The 25,702-nt window shown below is 37.6% G+C and overlaps 1 protein-coding gene across 7 annotated transcripts in view; it reads right to left on the bottom strand.

Moving 5' to 3' along the window:
- LOC149227905 (toprim domain-containing protein) overlaps positions 1-25,702 on the bottom strand; it is a 422,908-nt gene that overhangs the window by 186,329 nt on the left and 210,877 nt on the right. For all 7 annotated transcript variants that reach the window (XM_089377962.1, XM_089377957.1, XM_089377958.1 and 4 more), the window contains 3 exons: positions 11,186-11,317; positions 11,015-11,076; positions 1,037-1,120 (listed from right to left, as the gene is read on the bottom strand). In XM_089377962.1, coding sequence (XP_089234088.1) covers positions 1,037-1,120; positions 11,015-11,076; positions 11,186-11,317 — 278 coding nt within the window. The remainder of the gene's footprint in view (positions 1-1,036; positions 1,121-11,014; positions 11,077-11,185; positions 11,318-25,702) is intronic.

The raw sequence follows: 25,702 nt of genomic DNA, 5'->3' as shown, positions 1-25,702 counted from the left end.
GTCATTTCATGGTAATGTTAAAAATTTAAGTAAAAAGATGATACTTTAAGATACCATGAACTGCATATTAATACTAGAGCCATAGGCTTGAATATTACGTTGACCCACTCAAAATTCTTGTTTATTTGAAAAAAAATTGTGCTTGGAACGTCTTTGCGAATAAAAAATAAATAAATAAATAAATTGCAAAGAAAAGCTAGCGAGCGAAAAAAATAAATAAATAAATAAATAAAAATGTAAAATGTAAAATTAAAAAAAAAATGTGGGAGCATGCTCCCAAACGGGAGTGATTCAAGAGCACGATGCCACGGTCTCTCCTTGCGCGCTTCCATCCAGAGGGTGCTTCAGGAGCAGGAGAGACGGGGAAGGGGGGCCCCCCTCCCATAGCACTAGTCAAATATAGGAGAGAAATTTCTTCCCGTGGGGTGACCCATTTTGGTGGGAAATAGGCTGAAAAGTGGGGCGCTTGGTTAGATGGAAAAAATAAGGAAAAAAAATTAGTCTATACATACAAATTTCACCTTGGGCAAGCTCACAATAATTAAAAAATGAGCAAAAACATGGGGGTTTCACACTAAAACTCCCTAGAAATGTCTTGAGCCATACGGCACATTGTTTCCAAATCACAAAACATCGTACAATACAGCTCAGGGTATTTCAAAGGTGTTTTGTACCCATTTCAATATTTCAACATGTTTCGGGCAATGCTAAATGGATGTGTTGGGCTTTTTCTATAATTTATCTCTCAAGTTATGTTTCTTTCTTGGTAAACCTTCTTGTAAGTTTTGTCATTTCAAGCTGCTTTTGGAACTTATTTTTCATTCTAGGGGATACTTCTTGCACGGTTACAACCCATCTTTTATTTGGCTATAAATGCTTGTCATATTTACTAGTCCCTTTGACCTATTTAGGTTTTTCAAAAACATTTATATAAATTTCAATTTCTACTATATGACAAATTCTTCCACAACTCATTTACAAGATAATACAAAGGTAAATAATATAATGCCATGATTTTTGTGGGATAGGAAATTACCTTATCAGAAAAAAACTGTTATTTAGCCACTCCTTCCCCTGCTCTAGTTCTTTGAGACTGATTCGTGGTATGGAGTCTCCATATCTGGCAATAGCGTAACTTAAATGATCAAATTTAAAAAATAAAAATAAACTTCAAATGTTAAAAAGCATAAAAATAATAGCAGGAACAGTATACATTCATCAAATCAAATGTCATAAAATAAGACTTAATTCAAAATTCCCTACTATTAGTAACATGGACAGCCAGGGAAATGTGGATATCATGATAGTAATAATAGCAGAACATGAGATAAATAGATGCCAGCATTGCATGATTAGCAACAAGCCAAAAGAAGCTTTAATGTTTTAAGGATAATTATGTAACTGCAAAAGAATGGACATAATTGCAAGAATAACGGCAGGACAGACAAACCGTTTCATTAGAATTTAAACATCCATATACATGTGGAATCTGTAACAGTAAGAATCGAAGAAACTCTATAACTTGACACTACTAAGCATATTTGGATGTGGAAGGAAATTTTTCTACAATACAACTTTTAGTTAAAATCAGACTTATGGGATCCATCATTATTGAATTTGGCACCGGTTTAAATTAACCTTCAGAATTTGGCAGGGATCTATCTCCTGACCCCATCCTGTCCTGGGCCAGAGGATTCAAATAGCTCTGAGATGAATTAGGTGTTGGCCACGACTTCTGAAACAATTTTCCAAAAAAATCATTTAAGAAGTGATGGTGAAACTTAGAGAACACACTCAAAGGAGCTTTTAAAACTCAAACACCACCTTCCAGAATCACATATGAAAAGAAGAGAAAAGAAGCCTACAAATGAACAACCCCTTCATGGTATATTTGATATCTAAAGATATTAATTCTCCTAACGTTAAAATTGGCAACTAGGACCAAACTCCATGTGGGTCACCTCATTTATGGCAGCTGATATTTTTCCTAGATTCCTCTTGTCGAGAGGTGTAGGATTGGTCTAAAAATCATCCGATTCCGACAAGTATTTATGGAGATATGAATTTATTTGTATTTACTTGACAAATTCTCAAAGTCGGCCAGCAGTAAAATGTGTGGCACACATGCCCAATGAATCATATAAATACAAGAGAGGCTGATTCATTTTCCCATCACCTCATCTCACTCATTTTTCTCTCTCTCTCCTTAGCTTTGGGTTCTACAAGGAGCAGCTCACACGTGGGAAGGAGGAGGACACCAGTGTTGCACTAATCGCGAAAAAATCGTAAAATCGCGATTTTTAAAAAATCACGATATAATCGCACGACAAAAACAATTTTTTTGGCCGATTTTTATGAAAAACTCGTGGCTATGTCGAGCAGCGTGATTTATAACTAGAAAAACACGAATTGTTTTTTCATTTGGACAGCAGACATGTGTGCGACAGGGGTTTGGAGTCTTGGAGTGAGCTCTTGGTAATTTTGGAGCTGAATCCGCTAACTGGAGGAGAAAAACGAAGTGTGAGCTAAGGAGGAGACGAATTTTCTCCATAAAACCGGTATGGGCACCAACGTTTTGTGTTTTGTAACTTTGTTTTGGTTTTTTTCTATGTTTTTGGTTGGGTTTGGAATCTGGATAACCCATTGTTTTTTTTCTATGTTTTTGGTTGGGTTTGGAATGGGGTTTTTGACATTTGTCCAATGTAATTTTTTTTTAGTTTTTTTGGTTGGGTTTGGAATGGGGTTTCTTAAATTGTATGTAATTTTTTTTAGTTTTTGTACAATGTAAATTGTAAGTTTGTAACTTGTAAATTGTAATCCTTATTTTGCCATAGGTTCACCGAAACACCATTCAAGTTTTCAACTTCAAAGTTCAAAGTCAAACATGCCAAGGAAATTGGACCCTCTGTGGGAATTTGGTGAACCTGATGGAGGGAATGATAGAATAAACTTGTCTTGCAAGTTGTGTGGGCACCATATGTTCGGGGGGGTGTACAGATTGAAGTATCACCTTGCACAAATCCCTGGATTTGATGTAGGGCCTTGCACAAATACAAATCCTAAAATCATCTGAAAAGCCATGAAATCATTGAAAAATTTAGCCCACACTAGAGAGGCCAAAGCAAAAATGAAGAGGCAACTAACAAAGTCAGCTAAACAAGGAAGTGGCAGTGGTTCTACTGCAGCATCAACCAACCCGGTAGCTGCCTCATCATTTTTTGTTCCTCGAACCACACCTGGTTCACAGCCATCTATCACTTCAATGCTTAAAAAAACTGAGAAAGAACAAGCTGACAAGTTGCTGGCCAAATTTCTCCTTTGGAGTGATATTCCTTTCAGCATTGTAAGGAATAATCCATTTTTCCAGCCTATTGTTGATGTTATTGCAACTGTTGGCCCAGGGTACAAAATCCCTTCTTATCATGACATTAGAGGTTGGATTCTTCAAAATGAAAAGCTTGACTGCACCAAAAGATTGGAGGATTTTAGGGAATCATGGGCACAAACAAGATGCACTGTGATGTCAGATGGTTGGACTGACCAAAAGGGGAGAACCCTTATAAACTTCTTGGTTAGTTGTCCCAAGGGGACTATGTTGATCAAATTTGTTGATGCATCTGTTGATTTGTTGGATGTGTTTATTTTGGAGGTGGGCACAGAAAATGTTGTCTGAGTCATAACGGACAATGGTGCAAATTATGTTGTTGCTGGCAGGATGCTTATGGACAGGCATCCTACTTTATTTTGGACACCTTGTGCTGCACATTGTATTGATTTGATGTTGGACAGGCATCCTACTTTATTTTGGATACCTTGTGCTGCACATTGTATTTGATTCGAAAGAGAACCCTCCTTTCATTACCTATGATAAAGCCCTAAAGGTAGGTCTCACTAAAGGGGTGGGAGATAACCTTGATGATCTAAGTGATAAGCAAGAAGATGAGTCCTCATTGGGTCCACACAATGAAAAGGATGATTCTGACAATATGTGTGTAGGGAAGAATGAGTTTGTGGAGAGTAAAGTTAAAGACTAACCTTACCTTTCTCAAGGACACTACTCCTGATGATTCTTCTTTCGAGATCTTTGAGGAAGGTAGTCCCATTAGCCCCTTGGAAGATGACATTGGAGATTACTTCTATATTGAAAAGGATAAATAGGAAATTGTTGGTCCTCAATTTTATCGTGTTCCCATTTATGACACCGACAAAGAGGATGAGGTTTAGATTGGTCTTCCCTTTCCCTCGAGCACTAATTATGATGACATATCCATGGATACCCTTCACAAGGAGTATTATTATTTACATGAAAAGGGTGAGTTGGAAGTAATTGATTCCCCTTTTAGGAAAGACCCTACATCGATAAGGCTCCTACCTATCCCTCTTATGATTCTATATCACTTGAGCCTTTAGGTTGTGATTTTGAGGCAGAAAAAATCGTTGAATCCAATACTTCACCCTCCCTTTTGCCCTTTTCTCTTGTTTGTCATCTTGAGCCTTCCCCAAGTGATTCCCTCACCCCTTTTCATATGATCTCAAGTGATTGTGAGCCCTTTTCCCCTTCTAGGTATAGTGTCAAGGAAGAACCCCTCATCAAATATACTTTATCTCATTAGACACACCCCAGGATTATGATCACTCCATAACCTCCCCTCTCTAATGTGACCATCACCTTGAGCAACCTCTTTTTTGCACTTCTTCTTTCCCTCACCCTCCGTTTCCCTCTGATCACGACCCTGTGGCATCTACAAAGCACAATATTATGAGCAATGATTGTGATAAGAAGTTCTTAAGGGTAATCATTCATTCCACCATTGTGTGCTTAAAGGGAAGGCCTCGCTCTTCTAGATTGACTCATTTTCCTTCTCTTAAGGACTCCTCTTACCTTGCATGGAAACCATATTTTCCCAACTCCCACCCACTTCGTCCTCCATGTGGTTGTGTCTGCATTCACTTCGAGATATGCTACATGAGTAATCATATAGGTTGGTATATTTATGTTGGTTACATTGGCTTTATGATTATACTTAGTATCAGCTTTGTACCACATGCATGTTAGGGTAGGATGCATTGCATGCTTATTTTCTGATTAGAACTAACATCATATGATATTTCTCATGGTAGATTAATTGCATTTAGATTTTCTTGTTGATTTTACGACCTAATACTAAGCATGGGTGATCATAAGACACCACAAAACTTGTTGCCTTGTGTGCTTGGTCTTTGATATGTGCAGATAACAAATCTACGATACCAAGAGATTGTTGGTGTTATCATGACCTCCCGTTCGAGTGGATTTGCGCACTTTCCCGAGAGCTCATGTCCTAGTTGGAGCCAAATGTTACCCACCACCTATGGGTAGTATGCGTAGGAGACAAAAAATTCCTAGATGGTCCTCAGACAGCAACCAGCAGCCCCTTACAGCACAGATAGCTCGATGTGCCATTTCCTCTACCACCTAAGCCAACCATGTGGTCCCTCACCTATTTGTTATGAATGTATGGCTTTTAATTGGTATAGTTGAGTAATTTTTCTTACTTGTTATGGGCATTTTTGGGCATGGATTGGTGGGGAGATTTGGCGAAAAGAGTGGGTTGGGTGTGTATTCTTGTCTCAAATGCCCCATTTTGTGGTTACCCTTGTACCCTTGTCACAGATCACGAGAGTTTGTAGTATAAATTTTTCCTTTGTGCGATAACAGAATTATTTCTAATTTTGCAACAATTTTTTGTGCTCGTGGTTGATCTACAAAGATGGAATCATTAAACAATTTGAGATATAAAGAGAAGTTGGATGGGGTATCAAATTTGAGCCCTAAAAGGAGCGAATTACCTGGATTTTGAAGATGAATGATCACTGGGATTTAGTAAGCAAAGATATGCAGGTTCCTTCAGATCCAATACAAGCAGCAGAACATAGAACCAAGGATATGAAAACGAGTTGCATAATCATAGATGGGGTGAGGGATCATATAATTCCTCACATAAATAAAATATGTAATTTTATTTATGGGGAAAAAGGAGTTGAATATCTAGTTGATATTTGCAAACACAAAGAGTGAGAATTAAGATAGGTTACTAATGCACACATATCATATTATCCCTTCATATTCTCATTTGGTGAAATCAATAAAAACTATGAGCTATCGATGTCCTTGACTGAGTATATCAAAGAAAAAATATGATGACCCGAACCAAGAGAAGCTTGGAGAGGAGATTCGCAAAGATCACTTAGATAACTAGCTTTCTACTTCATCACATGAGCCACTTGTATATGAGATTTTAGATGCAGATGAGAAGAAGCATAATGAGGTTCACAAAGACCACATTGCAACACCTCACAAAAATCTTGATGGAGAAGCTTCCATTGAAGACTACGCATTGCATCTTGTTCTAAAAGAAGCACCTTGTGAAGATGAGTTGCACTTGCATGCTAAGTCACCTAGTTTGGCGAATTTAATCCTAGGGATTCGAAATTTGCCGAACCCCAAGCGAACTCGAATTTGTTCGATCAGGTTTGCCGAACAAAATGACGAACACGAACCCGAATGCCGAACCCAAACTTAATCGTAGAAAATGAAATTCGCCTTGAAATTCGCATAAAAAATCGATTTTTATGCAGGCCCAATTAAGTTACTTAGGGATTCGTTTGGCCGCTATTTAAAAATTAAAAAAATAAATCATGCATTTATGTATGCCATGGGCAGGCGTTGCTTTTTGTTTCATTCACAAAAATCGCATACACAGGTGAGTCGTGACAAAGCAGTGAGCCGACAGCTGCACAGCACGCCGACAACGTCACAACATTGCCAATTTGCCACTACAGACTCAGTCTACGTAGCACAGCAACAGTGAGCACCGTGCACGCCACGTCGTCTCCACTTCCAGAGTCCAGACTCCAGTCTCCCGCGGCCACCAGCATCGACTCCATATTCCACTACCCAAACCCCCGCCCGTCGACCGTCACTCTAGGCTCTAGCCTCGGCCCTCCCACTGCGTGAACACTGAAGTATAGCATCCGTTCAACCAAATCATAAGACTCGGCGTCACAGGCTCAGGCTTCAGCAAGCCGCACTGTCCAGACTCCAGCCTCCAAGTAAGTCAAAAATTGAAATGCACATTTTTTTTATCAAATTAATAAGTTAATATATACAAATTACAATTTAGTATGTTTTTTAATATAGTGTTTGGATCCAGACTCTTTAAATTTATTTTACAAATTATAGTTTCATAATTTCATTCTGCAAACAAAATATAAAACTAATTAAAATGTAAAATTAAAAAAAAAATGTAGATATTTCAAGCTTCACCTCAGTCTTCAACAATCAGAGGTTCAAAACCTTCAAATTTCAATGGCACCCCCAAAATCCACTGTTATAGCATGGAATTTTGTCAAAAAAGAGAGGAAAAATCTTTTGTGTCAGCTATGTGGACATCAATTCACTGGCTCTTTAACTAGAGCAGTGGATCGCCTTCTCAGTATTAGCAATGGAAGTGGAGGTGGTGTTGAAGGTTGCACTAAGATCTCTGATGAACAAAAAACCATAGTGGAGAAAGACATTTCACTTCAAAGATGGAAAAAGACAAAAGGGAAAATAAGAGGCAGCAAATTGAGAGGGAGATTGCCATGTCTTCCTCCAACACCATTAATTCAATCTCAACCATTGGTGGATCAAGTTCTACTCGAGTAAAAAGAGGTGGAACCAAAACATTAAATCAATTCTGGAAACCTGTGGAGAGACAAGAAGTTGATGATGTTGTTGCAGAATTCTTTTATGCATGTGCAATTCCCTTTAATGTGGCGAGGAGTCCATATTTTAAAAATGTAATTAAAAAGGCCATTGATTTTGGGAAGGGCCATTTTCCTCCCAGAACTGAAGCTTTAAGGACCACTTTGCTAAAGAAAACAAGCGACAGAGTGACAGAAAAGTTGGTTCAGATTAAAGAGTCTTGGAACCATACAGGATGCACAAATTTGAGTGATGGTTGGTCAGATTTGTGTCATCACCCATTGATCAATGTGCTTGCTTATAGTCCTCAAGGGCTACTATTCTTGAAGGCAGTTAATGCAATTGATCGAGTGAAGACATCAGAATTTATTTTTGGAGTTTTTGATGAAGCAATTCAAGAGGTTGGGGAGAAAAATGTGGTCCATGTTATTACAGATAATGCATCAAATTGTGTTGGTGCAAGGAAGATGATTAATGAAAAGTATAATCACATTTATTGGACCCCTTGTGCATCTCATCGCTTGGATTTAATGTTGCACGATTTAGCCAAATTTCCTTGGGCCAATGAGACAATCCGAAGAGCCAAAACAATTGAAAACTTCATCATCAACCATCGTCTCACTTTGAGCATATATACGAAGAATGCATCAAAAGAGTTGTTTAGGCCTTGTGATACAAGGTTTGCCACTTTTTATATTACTCTGAAAAGAGTTGTTGAGGAAAAAGAAAGCCTAAGAGTTGTTTTCTGTAACACTGAGTGGGAGAGATCTCTGCTTTCAAAAGAAACTAAGGGGGAAAATGTTGAACAAATAGTGCTCAATAATAGCTTTTCGGAAAATGCAAACAAGGTTTTAAAAATATGTGGCCCAATTCTTAATGTGCTTCGCATGGTTGATGGTGACAAACCTTGTATGGGTTTTGTTTATGAAAGCATTGATCATTGCAAAGAGGCCATTGCAAGTTCTTTTAATAATGTGGAATTTGGTTACCAAGAGATATGGGATTTAATTGATCAAAGATGGAAGATGATGCATAGTCCATTACATGCAGCAGCATGCTATTTGGACCCTAGATTGTTTGGGTTATCAAGATATAGGGATGAAGGGTTATCAAGACATACGGATGAAGAAGTCATGAATAGACTTATCCAGGCTATTGAGAAGCAAAATCTAGATCCAGTAATTGCAGGTTTGGTCAGATGTCAGTTGAGGGCATACAGGTTAGAAGAAGGATTATTTGGAACACAATCAGCGAAGTACGATAAGAGCATAAGTGATCCAGCAGTATGGTGGGAATTTTATGGTTCAGGGGCACCAAAATTCGTATCTTAAACCAAGGATCAAGTGCATCAACATGTGAAAGGAATTGGAGTTCCTTTGACCACATTCATTCCAAGTAAAGAAATTGATTGTTATCTGGAAGATTAGATCTTGTTTATGTTCGTAGTAACTTGGAGTTAGCTTTGAAAAATGTGGCTAAAGAGTTATCCAATTCCTCTACTCCGTGGATCGACCCTGTTCCAAATGCATCAAGGGATGAAGCTGGTTTTTACATTGATAGTGACATTGACAGGGAATTGAGTGATGAATCTGATGTTGAAGCATCTAGCGGATTCACAACTACTACTGCTCTTGATGATATAGAACTTTTTGATATAACAATTGGGCCACAGGAATATCAAGAATAAAACTTGTGTTTCTGTTTTAGACTTCTAGTTTACTTTTTGTAAGAACAAATTTCTAAAACTGCCAAGCTACTTTAAACTTTTGAGTTTATATATTTTGAATACTCTTTTATCAGATTGTTTTTCAATATATGAAATCTGATATGGCCCATGGTTTTGTTAAATTTGATATGGGTGTCAATGTCTATGATGAATTTCTCACCTTGTTTACTATGTATGGAAGTTGGTTCTTTATTGGCACTCGCTTTCATGGTTTATAAAATTATGTGGAAATGATTTAAATGTTTGAGCAATAATCCTATGTGTTTGCAATGTGCATTATGGACTTTGAAATTTGACTTTAAATTGATCTTTATATATATATATATATATATATATATATATATATATATATACATTTTTTTTTTCAAATTTCTATCTGTCGAACTTTACGGGCAAAATTTTAGGTGCCAAACTTTATTCGAATTTCAATGTCGCCAAACTCAAACACGAACATGAACGTGGTGACTTAGCAAGTTGCGTGAGGATAATCTAGCAACCAAAGTTCAAGGAATACAATGGTTTGGTAAGTTACGATGAATTTCCTTTTCCAATGGATGAACACGATGATATGTTTTATGATTTGAAAGGGATAAGATCTTACACAAAAACCCATGGAGGATGATGAAATTGCAGGTGCTTCTACCAACTCATGTGATAAACGACATGTCAGACAAGAGGATGACATGGGAACTCCTTTTGTGATTGGGAGACATAGCTGGGATGGGATTGGATAAGACACGAGATTAACAAAGCACATGTACTTTATGAATGCGGTCCAAATTAAATTCAACAAAATTCATTACTATTGTTAACAAAAGTTGGAACTTCAAGCTGTGGTTTCTCAAATCGTAGGCTAATTAGTTTCTCAAATCAAAAGAAAGAATGGCTGAACAAAAGGTGAAATTTTCTATTTTTGGAGAGTACAAGATAGTTAATTTTTGAAATATGCCTCAATATCCCTTATAACATTGGCACCCTTTTCTTTTTCCCTAGTGTGTACAAAAGAGAATAAACAATGAGTCTACATACCATACGAAACAAAGTGATAATGTGCATATACTTTGAAATGGCTTCTTTGTTAGAAAACGCTCTTGATTTTACAAAAACTATTTGGATCATCCTCAAACCACATAGGAATTATTGCTAATGTTTTGATGAGAATCTAGACTTGTACACACCTAACTCTAGTATGATCAAGTATGCTATGTTTGACTCACAATTTTGGATCATTCCAGAATTTAGTCAACAAAACCATTAGTGAGTTAGAGATTCAAGACAGGAAAACATTCCCTGGTTAGACATAGATCTTGAACATATAAATATGAACAACCCTCAATCTTTTGCACTGTTAATCATAAAACAATCACCAACCTATGCTTAGGTCACAATATCAGTGTTTGAAATACTTCAGTTTAGTGAAAAATGATCACCTTTAGCAAATTAGAGATTCAACTGAATCAGAAATTCAAGATGAAAAATAAGCACCAACAAATAATTTGAACATCATTACTTCAAAATTTGACCAAAACACAACATGCTACTTTCTTGATGAAACTGCATACTTAGCATGGAAGAAAGGCTTTTTTATATGCTTTTCTAGCAGTTTTCTCGCATGCTCCTGAACCTGCAGATAATTAATTTGCATATTAGATATACCAACTTACAATTTTTATTCAATCTTCAAAGTATTCTAGATTGATAGATCATACCTCCAATGTGGCTAAAGCATATACCTTGTTTTCCATGGAGCAAAGAACAAATGGCCAGCCTTCAGCATGGTTCAAATTACACAAGAGAGCATCAATCCACTCACTTTTCCCTGAATTTGGTACTCCAGATACTAAGGTTAACTCTCCTGGTATAACCTGTTCAAATGAATTAAAGAAACCTCGTAAACAAAAACAGATTAATGGGCAAGGGTTAAAAGGATCACAGCTGTGGCATTACATATATAATATACCTGTTTATTTACACCTAAACAACTATTATGTAGAGTCGTGTCAAATACAGTGGTTATGAGTTTCATGTCCTATATCTATGACAATCTTCTTGACTTCATATCACCACATCACCATATATAAGTACATAGCAATGTTACCATACAAGAAACCTGGACCCACTAATGGTCAATCTGGGACTGGAAGGAAACTGGTCAGATTAACAGCTAAAAGCACTGATCAAGCTCATCAACTAAAAATTATATAAAATATGCAAATATATAGATAGATAGATAGATAGATATATTACAACAACATACTCATTATCAACTCAACATGTCACATATATACACACACACATATATATGTGTGTGTGTATATGTGACATGTTGAGTTGATAATGAGTATGTTGTTGTAATATATATATATATATATACACACACACAAAGCATTAGTCACCAAATATGCAAAGTTTGCTGATGTATATAGCTTGTAAAGGTGAATATAGCACAATAGCACCAAGTGTGACAAGATACACTCACATCGATCAATGTTCCACCAAGACTCTGGGATGGGGAGACGCGGGTGCGGGGAGACACACAAGGGGGATGTGTGGGAGTACCCTCAAATTTTAGGGAAATTTACTCGAGACAGGGGGGCGTCGGGGTATACAATTTTTTCAAATAATGAAATACATTGATCCATACTCATCATCCTTACTAATACATACATCGTGCATCCATAGACCACGAAATTCAATAATAAAATACGCCGATCCATATTCATCATTCATTACCCATCATTCTAGAATCTACATTGAAAATTAAATTCATCATTCATCATTCTAGATTCTAAATTGATTTAAAATTAAAAATCATTCATCATTCTAGAATCTAATTAGTACTAAGCAAAATAGACTATAGTAGATATTGAAATCTGAAGACTGGAATAGTAAATTGATATAACTAAACTCAAAAATAGTAGAGTGATGTCTCAAAAAGTCACTCTAAAGTACACAGAGGGCCTGGTTCTCTTGATTAAATACTAATTCCATACCCTTGTACAAGACAAAATCCAATGGAAACATTGCAACAGTGACACATGAATCTCTGATCACTCGCGATTAATCACGAGTCAAACCCTGCAATTCCCTCAAACGATCCGATTCAACTTTGGGTGAGTCAAACTTACATTGACTGAGTTTGACTTGTGGTCAACCCGAGTTTGACTTGCGACTCACCGATTAATTGTGATTTAGGTGGCTGAGGCAATTTTCAACTGTCAACTCGGCAAGCACGGGTTTTAACTTTTAGGGATCCCACATTTTTCGTTGTGTGGTTTAGTTACGTTAAAAATTAAATGTTGGTCTGTAACTTACTTCTCACTTCTCAGGCCCGCAACTCATACATCAAGAAGGTAATAGAGTCGTAGTGTAATAGAGGCATAGTGTGCAGTGTGCTCCAGTGTAGCTTCAACGTATGCTATGTCAGAGATTTCAGTAGCAAACGCTTATCATATCATTTCAGCAGCAATCAAGAGATTCAGTTACTGCGTTTTTACTAATTCGTATGCAATATTTTATAAACTTTTAGAAGCAAATAATTCTGGTTCTATGTAGTCACTGGTAAGGAATTAAGACCTAGTACTTTGGATCATGTTTGGACTCATAACATATATGAGATACTTATTCATTCATGATATTTGGGACATCTATTGATATTACGCATTGTTTGGAGTCTGGACATAGCTTTGTTGAATATCAATGAACAATGTTTTTTTTTTTTTTTTTAATTCAATGTGTGTATATCTTTATTTATTGAATTCACTGATTTTTTCCCAAATTTTCCCCGATCCGATTAAAACTCTTCGCTCTTTTGCCTCGTCGATTTATTGCCGATTCTGAGTCTGGTAACATTGCATTGCAATCCGCCGAATCCTGAATTCCTGAAAAACTATTAAGTCTGCTGGAATTTGAGTGAGATCTAAAATTCTACTTTCTCCATATAAAATTCAATGAGGTCGGAACCACTCTCAAACATCCTGAATCATTTCATGGTAATGTTAAAAATTTAAAAAGATAAAGGAGAATGTCGCTTTTACTTTAAGAATTTACCATTACCATGAATTACATAGCATTAGTAGAGCAATATGGTCAAATACTAGGTTTCCCCTATCATAAATCATTGTTTACAAGCAAAATTAACGAGGAACACCTAGCCCATTTTGAGGGGGAACACTCAGGCATCCCCCTTTTGGGGAGTCGCGCCACCCACACTGGGCAAACGTCCCTCTTGTGACTTCCCACATCTCCCCAAAAGGGGGACGTGGGGAAACGTTTCCCCAAACATCCCCTCGTCCCAGGTGTGAGAGGTGTGTGCAACCGACCCTAGGGGAAGCATCCCCGTGGAACATTGTTGGCCCCACTGTCTGGGCTACTCGTTGTCCTCTTGGTTGTCGACGTGACCCCTGATGTTTTCGACCTCCGTACCAGAAAATGGAACCTATGCTCCTTCTCTACCTCGACCCCTGCCTCTTCCTCTTCCATGGCCCCTCTGGAAAACCACTCCTTGGTACCTTGGTGGCATCACCCGCTCTTGTTCCCCACACTAGCCAAGAACATGCTTTAATACCACTGTAATATTCCTAATGGAAATATTAAGTGAAATACCAACGACATGCACTAGCGACAGCTCATAAACAAGTACAAAATTTCTGGAAATTGTCACAAGCATGCACAAGTTAAAAACCCATATTGCAGCAACAAGAATTCTGAGTCGTTTATTAATAATGAGCTGAAATCTTATTACAAGAGGTGGTGGAAATTGTGCACCTGGACTTGCTAGGAAAGCAAGCAAATACCCAAGTGGAGATAGCTAGAAATTCCCACAAAATTGGCTCCAATAGGTTGTACACTGCACCCAAAAATTTTTGCACTGCTGTCGTAAGAAACTAGAGTTTGAGTGCTCAAAACACCTCCAAAAATTCTACAAAATTAGGAGTGTGCTTCTGAAGTCTAGCTCAACAAAACCCAGAAAGGAATTGGGCTAATTCTGACCTCCCGGAATTACCCAATTTTGTGCTACGCCCTCCTGGCCAGAAAATTGTGTCCCCCAAATCCTCAGTTGTTGAATGTGGCCTTATCTCTCCTCAATCTACTGTAAAAGTGTCCCAGAATTTTTGCCCGCAAGAGAGAGAGTTTCCACCCAAAAATCCCGCACAAGAGGGTTGATCCCAGGTCCACGAAGTTCTACCCAATGACCCCCTGTGCATGCGCCCAGAAAGAACAAATTCGGACTCCTCCAAAGCAACAACCCCCAACTCCAAAACTCCCCACAAATGTTGGTCCTTCCTTGGTGAAATTACTCCAAATTTCTCTGGCCAAAATACACCTAGGAACTAGCTTTGTTGAGTGGTACAATTGGACTTTTGTGTTCCCTCTAGAGTATGAACTGGCTGAGGAAACTCAGGTGAAAGGCACTATGATCTCCCCACAATCCTCCCACTGAGTTTAGTGATACCTCCCTAGGGTGGCACTCAAGGTCCACCGAAGAAAAGGGTGAGTCTTCTCCTTGGAAAACTCTTGTGCTCAACAGCACTTGTGACTCAGCTGAACAGCTTGAGCAACAATGGTAAATGATAGATTGTCAAAAGGTTCCAATAGTTGCTATCCTTCTCTTATTTATACTTGCTGCCTTCCTTCCCCATGTGGGTCCCTCCACCCAAATATTTCGACTTTCCCTTAGCCAAGTCGATTTCTCTTCCAAGGGGTGTGTATTTCATGTGGGGGTGGCCCCCACATTCCACCAACTCAAATATTTCGACCCACTTTTCCTAAGTTGGTGTCCAAAATTGTGCTGGCTTCAAAATTGCAAAAAATGGTAGTTCTTTCTTTGGCAAATTTTATTCAGAAGGGGCAGTACACAAAGTTAGAAATTTCAAGAATTAGTAAATAAATTTGGCTAGAACTTCTAATGAATAGAATAATGGATACTTTAACTTAAAATATTTGGGAATTGTTTACCTAGTTTGTCCTAATACCTTACATGAAAAACAACCCTTTTGCCCAAGGTACCTCTGTTTTTACTAAAAATATTGATCTACATAAGTAAGTCATCCTAGACTTTGGGATTGGAGACCATACGCTTTATGCATTTATGCAATCCATCTTTGACCTCCCCAAGTTCACCTTCTCTAAAGTTGAATCTTGTAATGGTACCATGGGTTCAAATAATACCCAACCATGATTGAACAACCAAAACTGTAAAGTTCGCTTTTCTAGACATTGGGGAAGGAGAGTATCTCATTAGCTCGGGCTACAAATTAAAATTAATTATGTGCTATGGGAGAATTAGTTAATTAAAAGTGACTAAAGAAAAAGAAATATTATAAGTCACCTTAATAAAAGAAGAAAAAGACCCATGGTATTCTGATAGTCCATCACTATTAAAGGAGATGAGAGCCCACTCCCTAGGAACATTTGGGGATAATTCTTTTGCTATTGTTGAGTTGAGCTCTTGGAGCTTGTCTGGGTGACAACCTACATTATGCATACAGTTAGTTTCAATGGTCAGTAATCCACCCTAGTTGACCTAGTCAGGAGGGGTTTCAGTATTGAGATATACCCTAGCGACTCAAAGAGGAGGGATCAAATCAGATTCGCTCATTGGGCTTAATGTGGAGATCACAAGGAGAGGTCAATCAGATCTCTCGCGGGGGCATAACATTGGAGAAGTTATTTTCATCCATTCAAATATTTGTTGGTGTTTTGTAGCAGGTTCACAAAACCCTATTTAATATAATAAGGCGGAATTTTGTTGTGTTTGCTACTATTTATCGTGTTAACTTTGAGTTGCAGCATTTCTGGGTTTTTATATGCAAAACTTATTTATTGCTCTGATAATTTCATGCTGCAAATTGTGCAATTTCATTGGGTTTAAATAAAGAAATTTATGGTGTAATTTTTTAACCAAAACGCTAGAAAAATTTGTCAAATTATTTTTCGAAATATTAGAAAAATAACCATGCAAATAAGCAATTGATCCTACATGAAAGATCAACATAGTTAGACCTCCAATGAAGCCAATCATTAAGTTCAATGAGACAGAAAGAAGTCTCCATATTGTTGATTTTTCTAGGTATCCTCTACGCTAATAATTATTTCTTATGATTTACTTAGGTTTATCTTTTCTTGCTTTTTATTTTTCATCATCTTGCATTCATTATCCATCATAAAGCAATTATATAGAGGTCTGAGGATATCAATAGTAAGAACTAAAATACCAGTAGGATCATGTAGATACCAGAACACAACAATTTACCTTGGGTAAACTGGGAAAACCCACATGGGATAAAAACCCAACAATACTTTCCTCAGAGAATCAACTCAACAAGACATTAAATTCATAGAAAAAGTGACCAACATAATAGCAAGATGGCAATCCACCAAGAGCCAAGTCAACCCTCCACCAAATTCCAAGTCAAAACGTCCTCAATCTATTCACAACTACTCACGGTCAAGGTCTCCTACAAGTTTGTATTAAAGCCTAATTTCAGCCTCATTATCTGCAATAGAAAGTTCGGACTGATCACAAGTACCACCATAGAAAACTTTGGATCCACCTCAAAAAAGCACCACAAAATCTCGAATTGATCTCGGCCTCCTGTAATCACTTGAGAAAGGGTAGAAATATGACTTGTTCTTATTTTCAGCCTCCTTATCTTCTTGTCTTCCTTCGTTCATTGCAAAGCTATACGTGATTTCATGTGATGCGAAGTGCTTTGAGGTAGGACAAATTACTTCAATATATATGCTTCTTAAGAACGGAATGGGTGTCTCCTTGCGTAGGCTGGCATGATCATAGGCGGGCCGACTTGGTCAACTTGTGGAGCCAAAAATATAATTTGAAATTTGAAATTTTCTTTTGCAAAGGTCATGACCAATATGCCCTTCAAAAATTTTCTTTTGACAAATAAATAAGGAATATAATTTCTTTTGAGCATGCAAAACATGCTTTACAAGTGCATCAATAAAATATTAATTATCAAGACCGACCATAGCTACAAAATTCAAAACTCTCGCGTACTTATCAAACAACTGAGTGCACCAACTAAAACTCAAAACATGGTCTCCAACTAAAATAAGAAGAAACTGAAAACTGCTAAAACTCTTCCAAATTGCCTCCTAAAATACCACCATCGTTAGATAACCAAATTAAGGATCCATACAATAACCAAATTAAGGATCACAATAAAAACAAAATCATATTACAGAATCATTGTTAAACTATAAGGAAGATCATCTTGGTTGAACCAAGAGTTGTTCCCCCTAGAGCCACAGTATTTGATCAAACTATAAACCTTCTTGAACTAATGTTTGAATATGTAATTTTAAACTCTATTGTTGATCCAAATCCCTAAGGATAATTTGTTGCATTTCTTCCAAATTTAACATCGCTACTAGAATGATTCAATAAACCCAATTGTAAACTCAACCCTTGGACATGTAACAATATGTCTAAAAAGCGCTTGTCCAAAACCAACTCACCCATAGGAAAAAGAAAAGATGTTCCATGCTAATCAAAATCCTTCTGAACAATGCATTGCTCCTCAATAAACCCAATTGTAAACTCAACCCTTTGTCATGCAACAATATGCTTACAAAGTGCTTGTCCCAAACTAACTCGCCCATAGGAATAGGAAAAGATACCCCATGCTAATCAAAATCCTTTTGAGCAATCCACTGCTCCTCATCTCCAAAGTTGTAATAAATGCTAAAAGAAATCATCAAAGCAAATTGAAAACACAATTCCTCTTCCTCATGATCAGTATCATAAGTAGTATCTTTGAATGCTATAAGAACAACCATTAAGAGAGAACTTTCTCATAATCCTCTTCTACCTCCTCAGCAACTATTTCAACAGAATCTAAGATATAAGGAATAGATTCACTAGGCTTTAATAGTGCATGTGTAGCCTCATGATCATATATCACTAAGTATGCAGCAATTTGGCTCGAAGGCTCGAGGCACAATGGTTCATTGTCCAGTCTCTTTAGCTCTTCAACAAGGTGCAACCTCTTCTTCTTTGTGTTCTCTTAGGAGGCTCTTGCTTCAAATTCCCCCCTCCAACCATGCACGAGGCTAGTTCTTAGAAGCATCTCGTGTTCTCCAGTCAATGACTATCTCCCCAAAGCACCTTACCTTGTTCAAATTCTCCCTTGATGCGTCAAGCCATCTCTTGTTGACTAGATAGGTATTGAATCAAGCTGTAAGAGAGGATATCTACAAATTGTGAATTCAAGTGACATAGACCTCACCTTCGACAAGCTCAGGCTCGAACGTGTCCTTCTACCTAGAGCACCTTTTAGAGCTACACGATAGCATCCTTGACCACCCCCCTCATAGATGCAGGGATTGGATGAACTAGATCAAGATCCATTTGGTACAACTCTCGATTGGTACTCATTAACTCTAAATGGAGTTAGAACACCATTTACCATAGTCTGATAGGAGCTGCCATATGTGCCACCTACAAGAGCTAGAGACAGAGATACACCTAATTTTTTAGTTGCCTCTCATACTATGAGATCAGAGTATGCTACACTACCTCTATAGGGAAATGAGGAGCTCCCTCTCTACTTCCTTCCAGTATCAGGACCAAAGATGTCTAGCCCTCTTCATCAACTAGATCTTTAGCCACAAATCTCAATTCCTACATGACATGCCCCATCTTGTGATGACTAAGATGATCACCTCATACTTTCATGTTAATCCAATCATGGTTGCTTGGGAGCGCGAGTAGAAGCAGGAAGCGGGAACGAGGAGCAACATTTTCAAAATCTCCCTGGTCGGGAGCGAATTTTATCTAATATATACTTTTTTATATTTTGATGCATATATGTCAACAAAAACATGGATTAAACCATACAACACCATTCATTTAGTACTTATAATCTTCATCAACCACAGGTCCACAAATGAAGGGTGCACATAACCAAAATAGCATCGATTGCAATCCATCTATGAACCAAAAATACATCAAAAAATAGGCTCTAGATGGCTTCTATTGTTGAGAAATCTAGGCCAACTAGATTAGGTGATTTCTCTTCTTTTGGTAACTGCTTGTGATGTGTTTTTACCTAACTTAACTAGCATGTTCTTTCTCTTGATTATTATTGTGTTTTCTATCACCAAACAGTGAAGATCAATGAGACAAGAGGACACAAAATATAGGTTGTAAGCCAAGGCCAAAACCTCTCCTCTTGAGAGGAAAACCCACAAGAATTATTCTCTTCTTATAAAATGTTCAGATGGTGATTTCCAAGACCTAAGACCCTTGTCAAAGACCCCTCCAAGACCAAGCCAACTTTCCTTCTTGATGAACAACTTTGACCTAGCAACTTTCAACAACTTCGACCTAGCAGCTTCCAGCAACTTCGACCTAGCAGAGCAACTTCGACTTAGAAGCTTCCAGCAACTTCGACTTAGAAGCTTCCAGCAACTTCGACCTAACAGCTTCCAGCAACTTCAACTTCTCCAGCAACTTCTTCTGCAACTTCGATTTCCCCAACCACTTCTGCAATTTCGTTTTGGCAACTACTTTAGAAACCCTAACACGAGAGAGAGAGAGAGGTCCAAAACTTTGATCTTGCATCTCTTCTTCTCCTCCTTGATTTTTGTCCTTTTCCTATTTATCTTGTAGCTTCTTTCTTCTGGAGATCGAACTTCTTTCTTGCTTGAATGAATGTCTCATCAAATGAAGTCAAGGTTCCCTTATATATAGGCTTCTTAGGAGGTTGAATATGTTGTTCATGAGGCCGACTTGATCCTTCTTTTAGGCCGACTTTTTTGACAAGCTCTTGGAGGGTCATTATGACATTTTTGGCTTTACAAAAATTTTCTTTACAAGATACAACATGCCCAAAGGGGTCTTACATGTATGACAATGACTCTTTTGACTTCATAATTCTTTGACAAACCTAAAAGCAATCAATGGGTGCTTGGCCTATAAATAAAATAACCTTGAGCATGAAACCCATGCATCAATTTAATAATAATAAAATTTATTTTCTCTTTTCATCAAATACATCAAATCATGATTACGTTAGATATTATGAAGACCGAACCTAGTTTCACATTTCAATACTCCCTCTTAACTAGGAAGGTATTCATAGTCCATACAAGGTACTTGGACATTCTCATATTGAAGAATTCTCATAAGAAGAGTCGGATTGGTAAGCCATCTCATAAGCTATTTTCCTAGCTTATGCCAATGCATCATATTAACCAACATTGTCACATAGCAAGGCCTTGACTAACAATTCTATCTCTCCACAAGATCAAAGCACAATGTTGGCAAGACAATCACTAATAGACAACTTTCATCATTGTCTCTCAAGGCACATACCCCATCCAGATGTTCACAAGGTATGTCATTTTAGAACCATTCCTGCCTTGGAATAACACATCCTCAAAGAATTTCCTCTTCGACTACTCTTGCCTATTGGATGCCCTACCACATCCTCAAAGAGTATTGGAATCAATCTCAGATGCTTACCCAATCATCTATTCTTTCTTCATAGCATGAAGGCAAGAATGATCTGTCTATCTCTCCCTCTCAACTAGAGAGGATCTACACATTCCTATAAAAGGAATATTCCCAAGCTCCCTTTTAACAAGGGACTTGCCCAAGCTCCCTCTCAACTAGGGACTTGTTTCCAACAGCAGCTCTCTACTCTTTTGGTGGAGATCATGGTACTATCAGCGACTTGTAGGGCTCCTCTTTTTGCATCATGTCATGAACTTCATCTTCTTCATTATGGAGCCTTCTTCATCATAACTTCTTCGTAGGGCATCAGCCATATTCTACATCACTTTCTTTTCAATGAAACATAGTGTTGAATCAATAGTCATGTCATCCTTCTCTTCATCGGAAAGTGATCTTCTAGTCCACATCTGGCTATCCTTCATACAACTACCTCTTCCAAGTCATGTTTCTTTCAGGATCTTCCATCCAATCTCATGAGTACTAGTTGTAGGTGACTTCTACAACCCTCTTCGGTAGCCTTGTTTTAACCCAACCAGATGTTTTCAAAAATCAAAATGAACATCAAATCAAAGTTACCTTTTTATGATGGTCTTTTGTCATGACATCAACTTCTTGCAACATCAACATCCTACACATGTATGAATTCGTCCCCAAGACATTCATCCCCAAGATTCTTCATATCATGGTCTTAATACCTTCTTATTCCATGGAGATGTCATAGCTAATTCTTCTAGTTATCGGACATTGATCACTAATCTTACATGACTATAGTTGCATCTTTCATGAACTCTTCTTCCTTTCTTCACATATTGCTTCCCCAAGAACTTCTATACATAGTTCCTTCATCATAGGAACCATAGTTTCCAACCACCTCATATTCTACATGAGGTCATATTATGTTGATTTCATCTTATCAATATGTAGAAGACTTCAAGGCACATTGTCTACATGCTTTCATGCATCATTCTAATGGAAGAGTTTCTTCTTCTTCAATCATGCTCATGAGATAGAGCATTCAACCTCTATTTCTACAACTATATGAGGACATGACTTTATCTATCAAATATATGCATACCTCTTCCTCTCTTCTTTTTTTGGGTCATCTAGACTTCCTTCTAGTAACTTCCTTTCCTTGCTTGACAAGTTGCACATCTTGGTCATCATGCCTTACCAATGGATCCCACACAAGGTGGAATGTGGATTATCTGTGAGCCACTAGCTTCTTCTTAGTAGAGGTGAACCTTCTAATGAAGATTCCAACGAAGGATTTGATGATCTTCATTCTGCAAATGCTTCTTCCTAATGATGATGATGTATGATGATTTCTTTATTTTCTATTTTGCTAGATGACTTTCCTCCAACCATATATATTGCTACTTCAGTGGCCTTGTATGTTTCCAATGGAAATGCCATTTCTATCATGATGACTGCTATAACCATGTAGACTTCCTACTTTAGCTATCCTTCCATGCTTCTATGATAGTGTCATCTCTATCTTGCTATAATGCATCCTATCAAACTTGTGATGATTTCCATCATGACTACTATCTTGTTATAGACAAAGTGAAGGAGGTTATTTCAGTCATAATAAAGGTCTTTCACTTCCTCCTTCTTTGACTTCTTCTTTTCAAGTTCTTCCACTTCTTCGGTAACAAGGGCTTCATTTCTTTCCTCTCTCTCATTGTTGTCCTTCTTCAGTTTGGGACAATTCCTTCGAAAGTGCCCATATTCATTACACTCATAGCAATGTATCTTTGACATATCAACCTTCTTTTTCCAAGGATCAAAATTTCCAAACTTCCCTTTTCTCCTGGCCATGGCAGCATATGCTTGAACTTGTTCATTTGATCCAAAATCGATTTTTGCCTTCAACCTAGTTTCCTCAATCTTACCAAACTTCCCTTAATGGAGTGGCTTCCTTCTTTTTATAAATACTTTACACAAAGTTGCCCCATTCATCAGGTAGTGCATTGAGCACAACGATGGTCATCTCTTTATCTGACATTATTTCTCCTAGCTCTTGTAGTTGATCTTTTATTTGAGATACCCTCATAAGGTATGAGGCTACCCTTTCTTCTTTCGATACCTTCATCTTGTATAGTTCGGTTCTTAGTGATATAACTTCTCCTGTAGTGCTTACAGAAAACAATTCTACTAACTCTTCATAGATATCTTTCGATTTCTCCAACTTTGCTACATAAGGGTTGAGGGAATCCTTGATTGATTTAATGAGGATTTTTTGAGCCCTTATTTCCCCTTCCATATACTTCGATAGTGCTTGAACTTGCTCCTGAGATGGTTTAGAGATTGAACCCTTTAACATATTCAATAACTTCAATCTCTATGAGGACCAAGTCTATCCTCTTTTTCCATGCAAGGAAATTTGATGACCCAACCAATTTGTTGCTCTACTTGCATAATGAAGTCATGTTGATCGCAGATTCTGACATAGATATAAAATACTTAATTGTCAAGTGAAGATGCTTCTTAGTGTTGATATCTTTAACTTGATGCCTTCTTGATGGTGTTAACAATTGAAGATACCTTGTTGATGATGACGTCTTTCTTCTTCAAAAATTACAGTGCATCCTTTTCAAGAGAGGGCGATAGTCTTGATTCCTGTGATGATGATGACAATGTCTCTTTTTGCTTCTTTTGAATGACGTGAGCTTCTCGAGAATACTTCAAGTGCAGAGTCCTTTTTTGAGTAGAGATAGGGTTTGTTGAGGTCTTCTCCTTCTTTCAAGAGAGTGATGATGTTAACCTTGTCATGGGTATTCCTTCTTGATACTCCTTGTGCTCGGCCCTTATGTATCCTTCATTAATTGGATGATCTTCAAGCTACTTCTTGTCTTGTCACCTTAGTTTTCATACCATGTTGAGAAATCTAGGGCAACTAGATTAGGTGATTTCTCTTATTTTGATGACTGCTTGTGATGTATTTTTACTTAACTTGATTAGATTCTTCTATCTCTTGATTATTACTGTGTTTGTTATCATCAAACAGCTACCAAACTATTAAGATCAATGAAACAAGAGCACACAAAATATAGGTTGCAAGCCAGGGCCAAAACCTCTCCTCTTGAGAGGAAACCCCACAAGAATTCTTCTCTTCTTATAAATGATCAGATCATGATTTCCAAGACCTAAGACCCTTGTTAAAGACCCCTCCAAGACCAAGCCAACTTTCCTTCTTGATGAACAACTTTGACCTAGCAACTTTCAACAACTTCAACCTAGCAGCTTCGAGCAACTTCGACCTAGCCACTTCTAGCAACTTCGACCTAGCAACTTCTTCTACAACTTCAACTTCCCCAACAACTTTTGCAACTTCGACTTCTCCAACAACTTCTTCTGCAACTTCAACTTCCTCAGCAACTTCTACAATTTCGATTTGGCAACTACTTTAGAAACCCTAACACGAGAGAGAGAGAGAGGTCCAAAACTTTGATCTTGCTTCTCTTCTTCTTCTCCTTGATTTTCGTCCTTTTCCTTTTATCTTGCAGCTTCTTTCTTCTGGAGATCGAACTTATTTCTTGCTCATCAAATGAAGTCGAGGTTCCCTTATATATATAGGCTCCTTAGGAGGTCGAATTTGTTGTCCATGAGAACGACTTGATCCTTCTTGCAGGCCGACTTGTTTGACAATGTCTTGGAGGGTCTTTATGATATTTTTCACTTTACAAAAAAATTATTTACAAGATACAACATGCCCAAAGGGGTCTTACATGTATGACAATGACTCTTTTGACTTCAAAATTCTATGACAAACCTAGAGGCACTCAACGGGTGCTTGACCTATAAACAAAATAACCTTGAGCATGAAACCCATGCATCAAAATAATAATAATAAATTTTCTCTCTTTTCATCAAATACATCAAATCATGATTACATTAGACATTATGAAGACCGAACCTAGTTACACATTTCAACATCTATCATCCAATAAAATCATGCTACAACAAATACCTACATATCATCAAAATCATTTCCTATCCTTGGGATCTTTGTCATTAATATCACCCTCTAAGCATTAACATAAGATATAAAAAGCGTTACATGTCAAGTCAAGATTTTGTTTGAGTGATGGGTACATTTTTATTAGGGTCATGATAGAGGAGTTCGACAACCAATTTCACTAACGTCAAGGTACATAGAGGGCTTGGTGCTCTTGATTAAATACGAGTTCCATACCCTAGTACATGACAAAATCCAAAGGAAACATTGCAATCCCCCAATCCTGAAATTCTGAAAAACTTATAACTCTGTTGGATTTTGAGTGAGATCTAAAATTCTACTTTCTCCGTATGAAATCCATTGAGGTCGGAACCAATCTCAAACATCCTGAGTGATTTCATAGTAATGTTAAATATTTAAGTGAAGGGATGAAAATGAAAGATAAAGGAGAATGTCACTTTTACTTTAAGAATTTATCATTACCATGAATTGCATATCAATACTCAGGCCATAGGCTTGAATATTGGGGCTACCCCACTCAAAAACTCGTCTTTTTGAAAAAAATTGCGTTAGGAACATCTTTGTGAAAAAAAATTGCGAAGACAACCTGGGAGTGAAAAGAAATTTGCAGTAGCAAAATGCGCTCCCATTCGAAACGCACTTCAAGAGCAGATTCAGGGGGGGACACTCCCCCACAGCCCTGAATCCAATAGATCAAAGAAACAAGCGAAGAACAAAGCTCCAAAGTGCACCAGACAATAAAATGTTGAGACCTCTAGTCTCTCCTAAGCCTCAGACCATTCGAGGGAT

The sequence above is a fragment of the Pinus tabuliformis genome, chromosome J (genome assembly GCF_031772625.1).
Source record: "Pinus tabuliformis cultivar Carrire ecotype Pingquan chromosome J, CPIR1, whole genome shotgun sequence".
In the NCBI taxonomy this organism is placed as follows: Eukaryota; Viridiplantae; Streptophyta; class Pinopsida; order Pinales; family Pinaceae; genus Pinus; species Pinus tabuliformis.
This window is presented reverse-complemented; position numbering and strand designations above follow the sequence as displayed.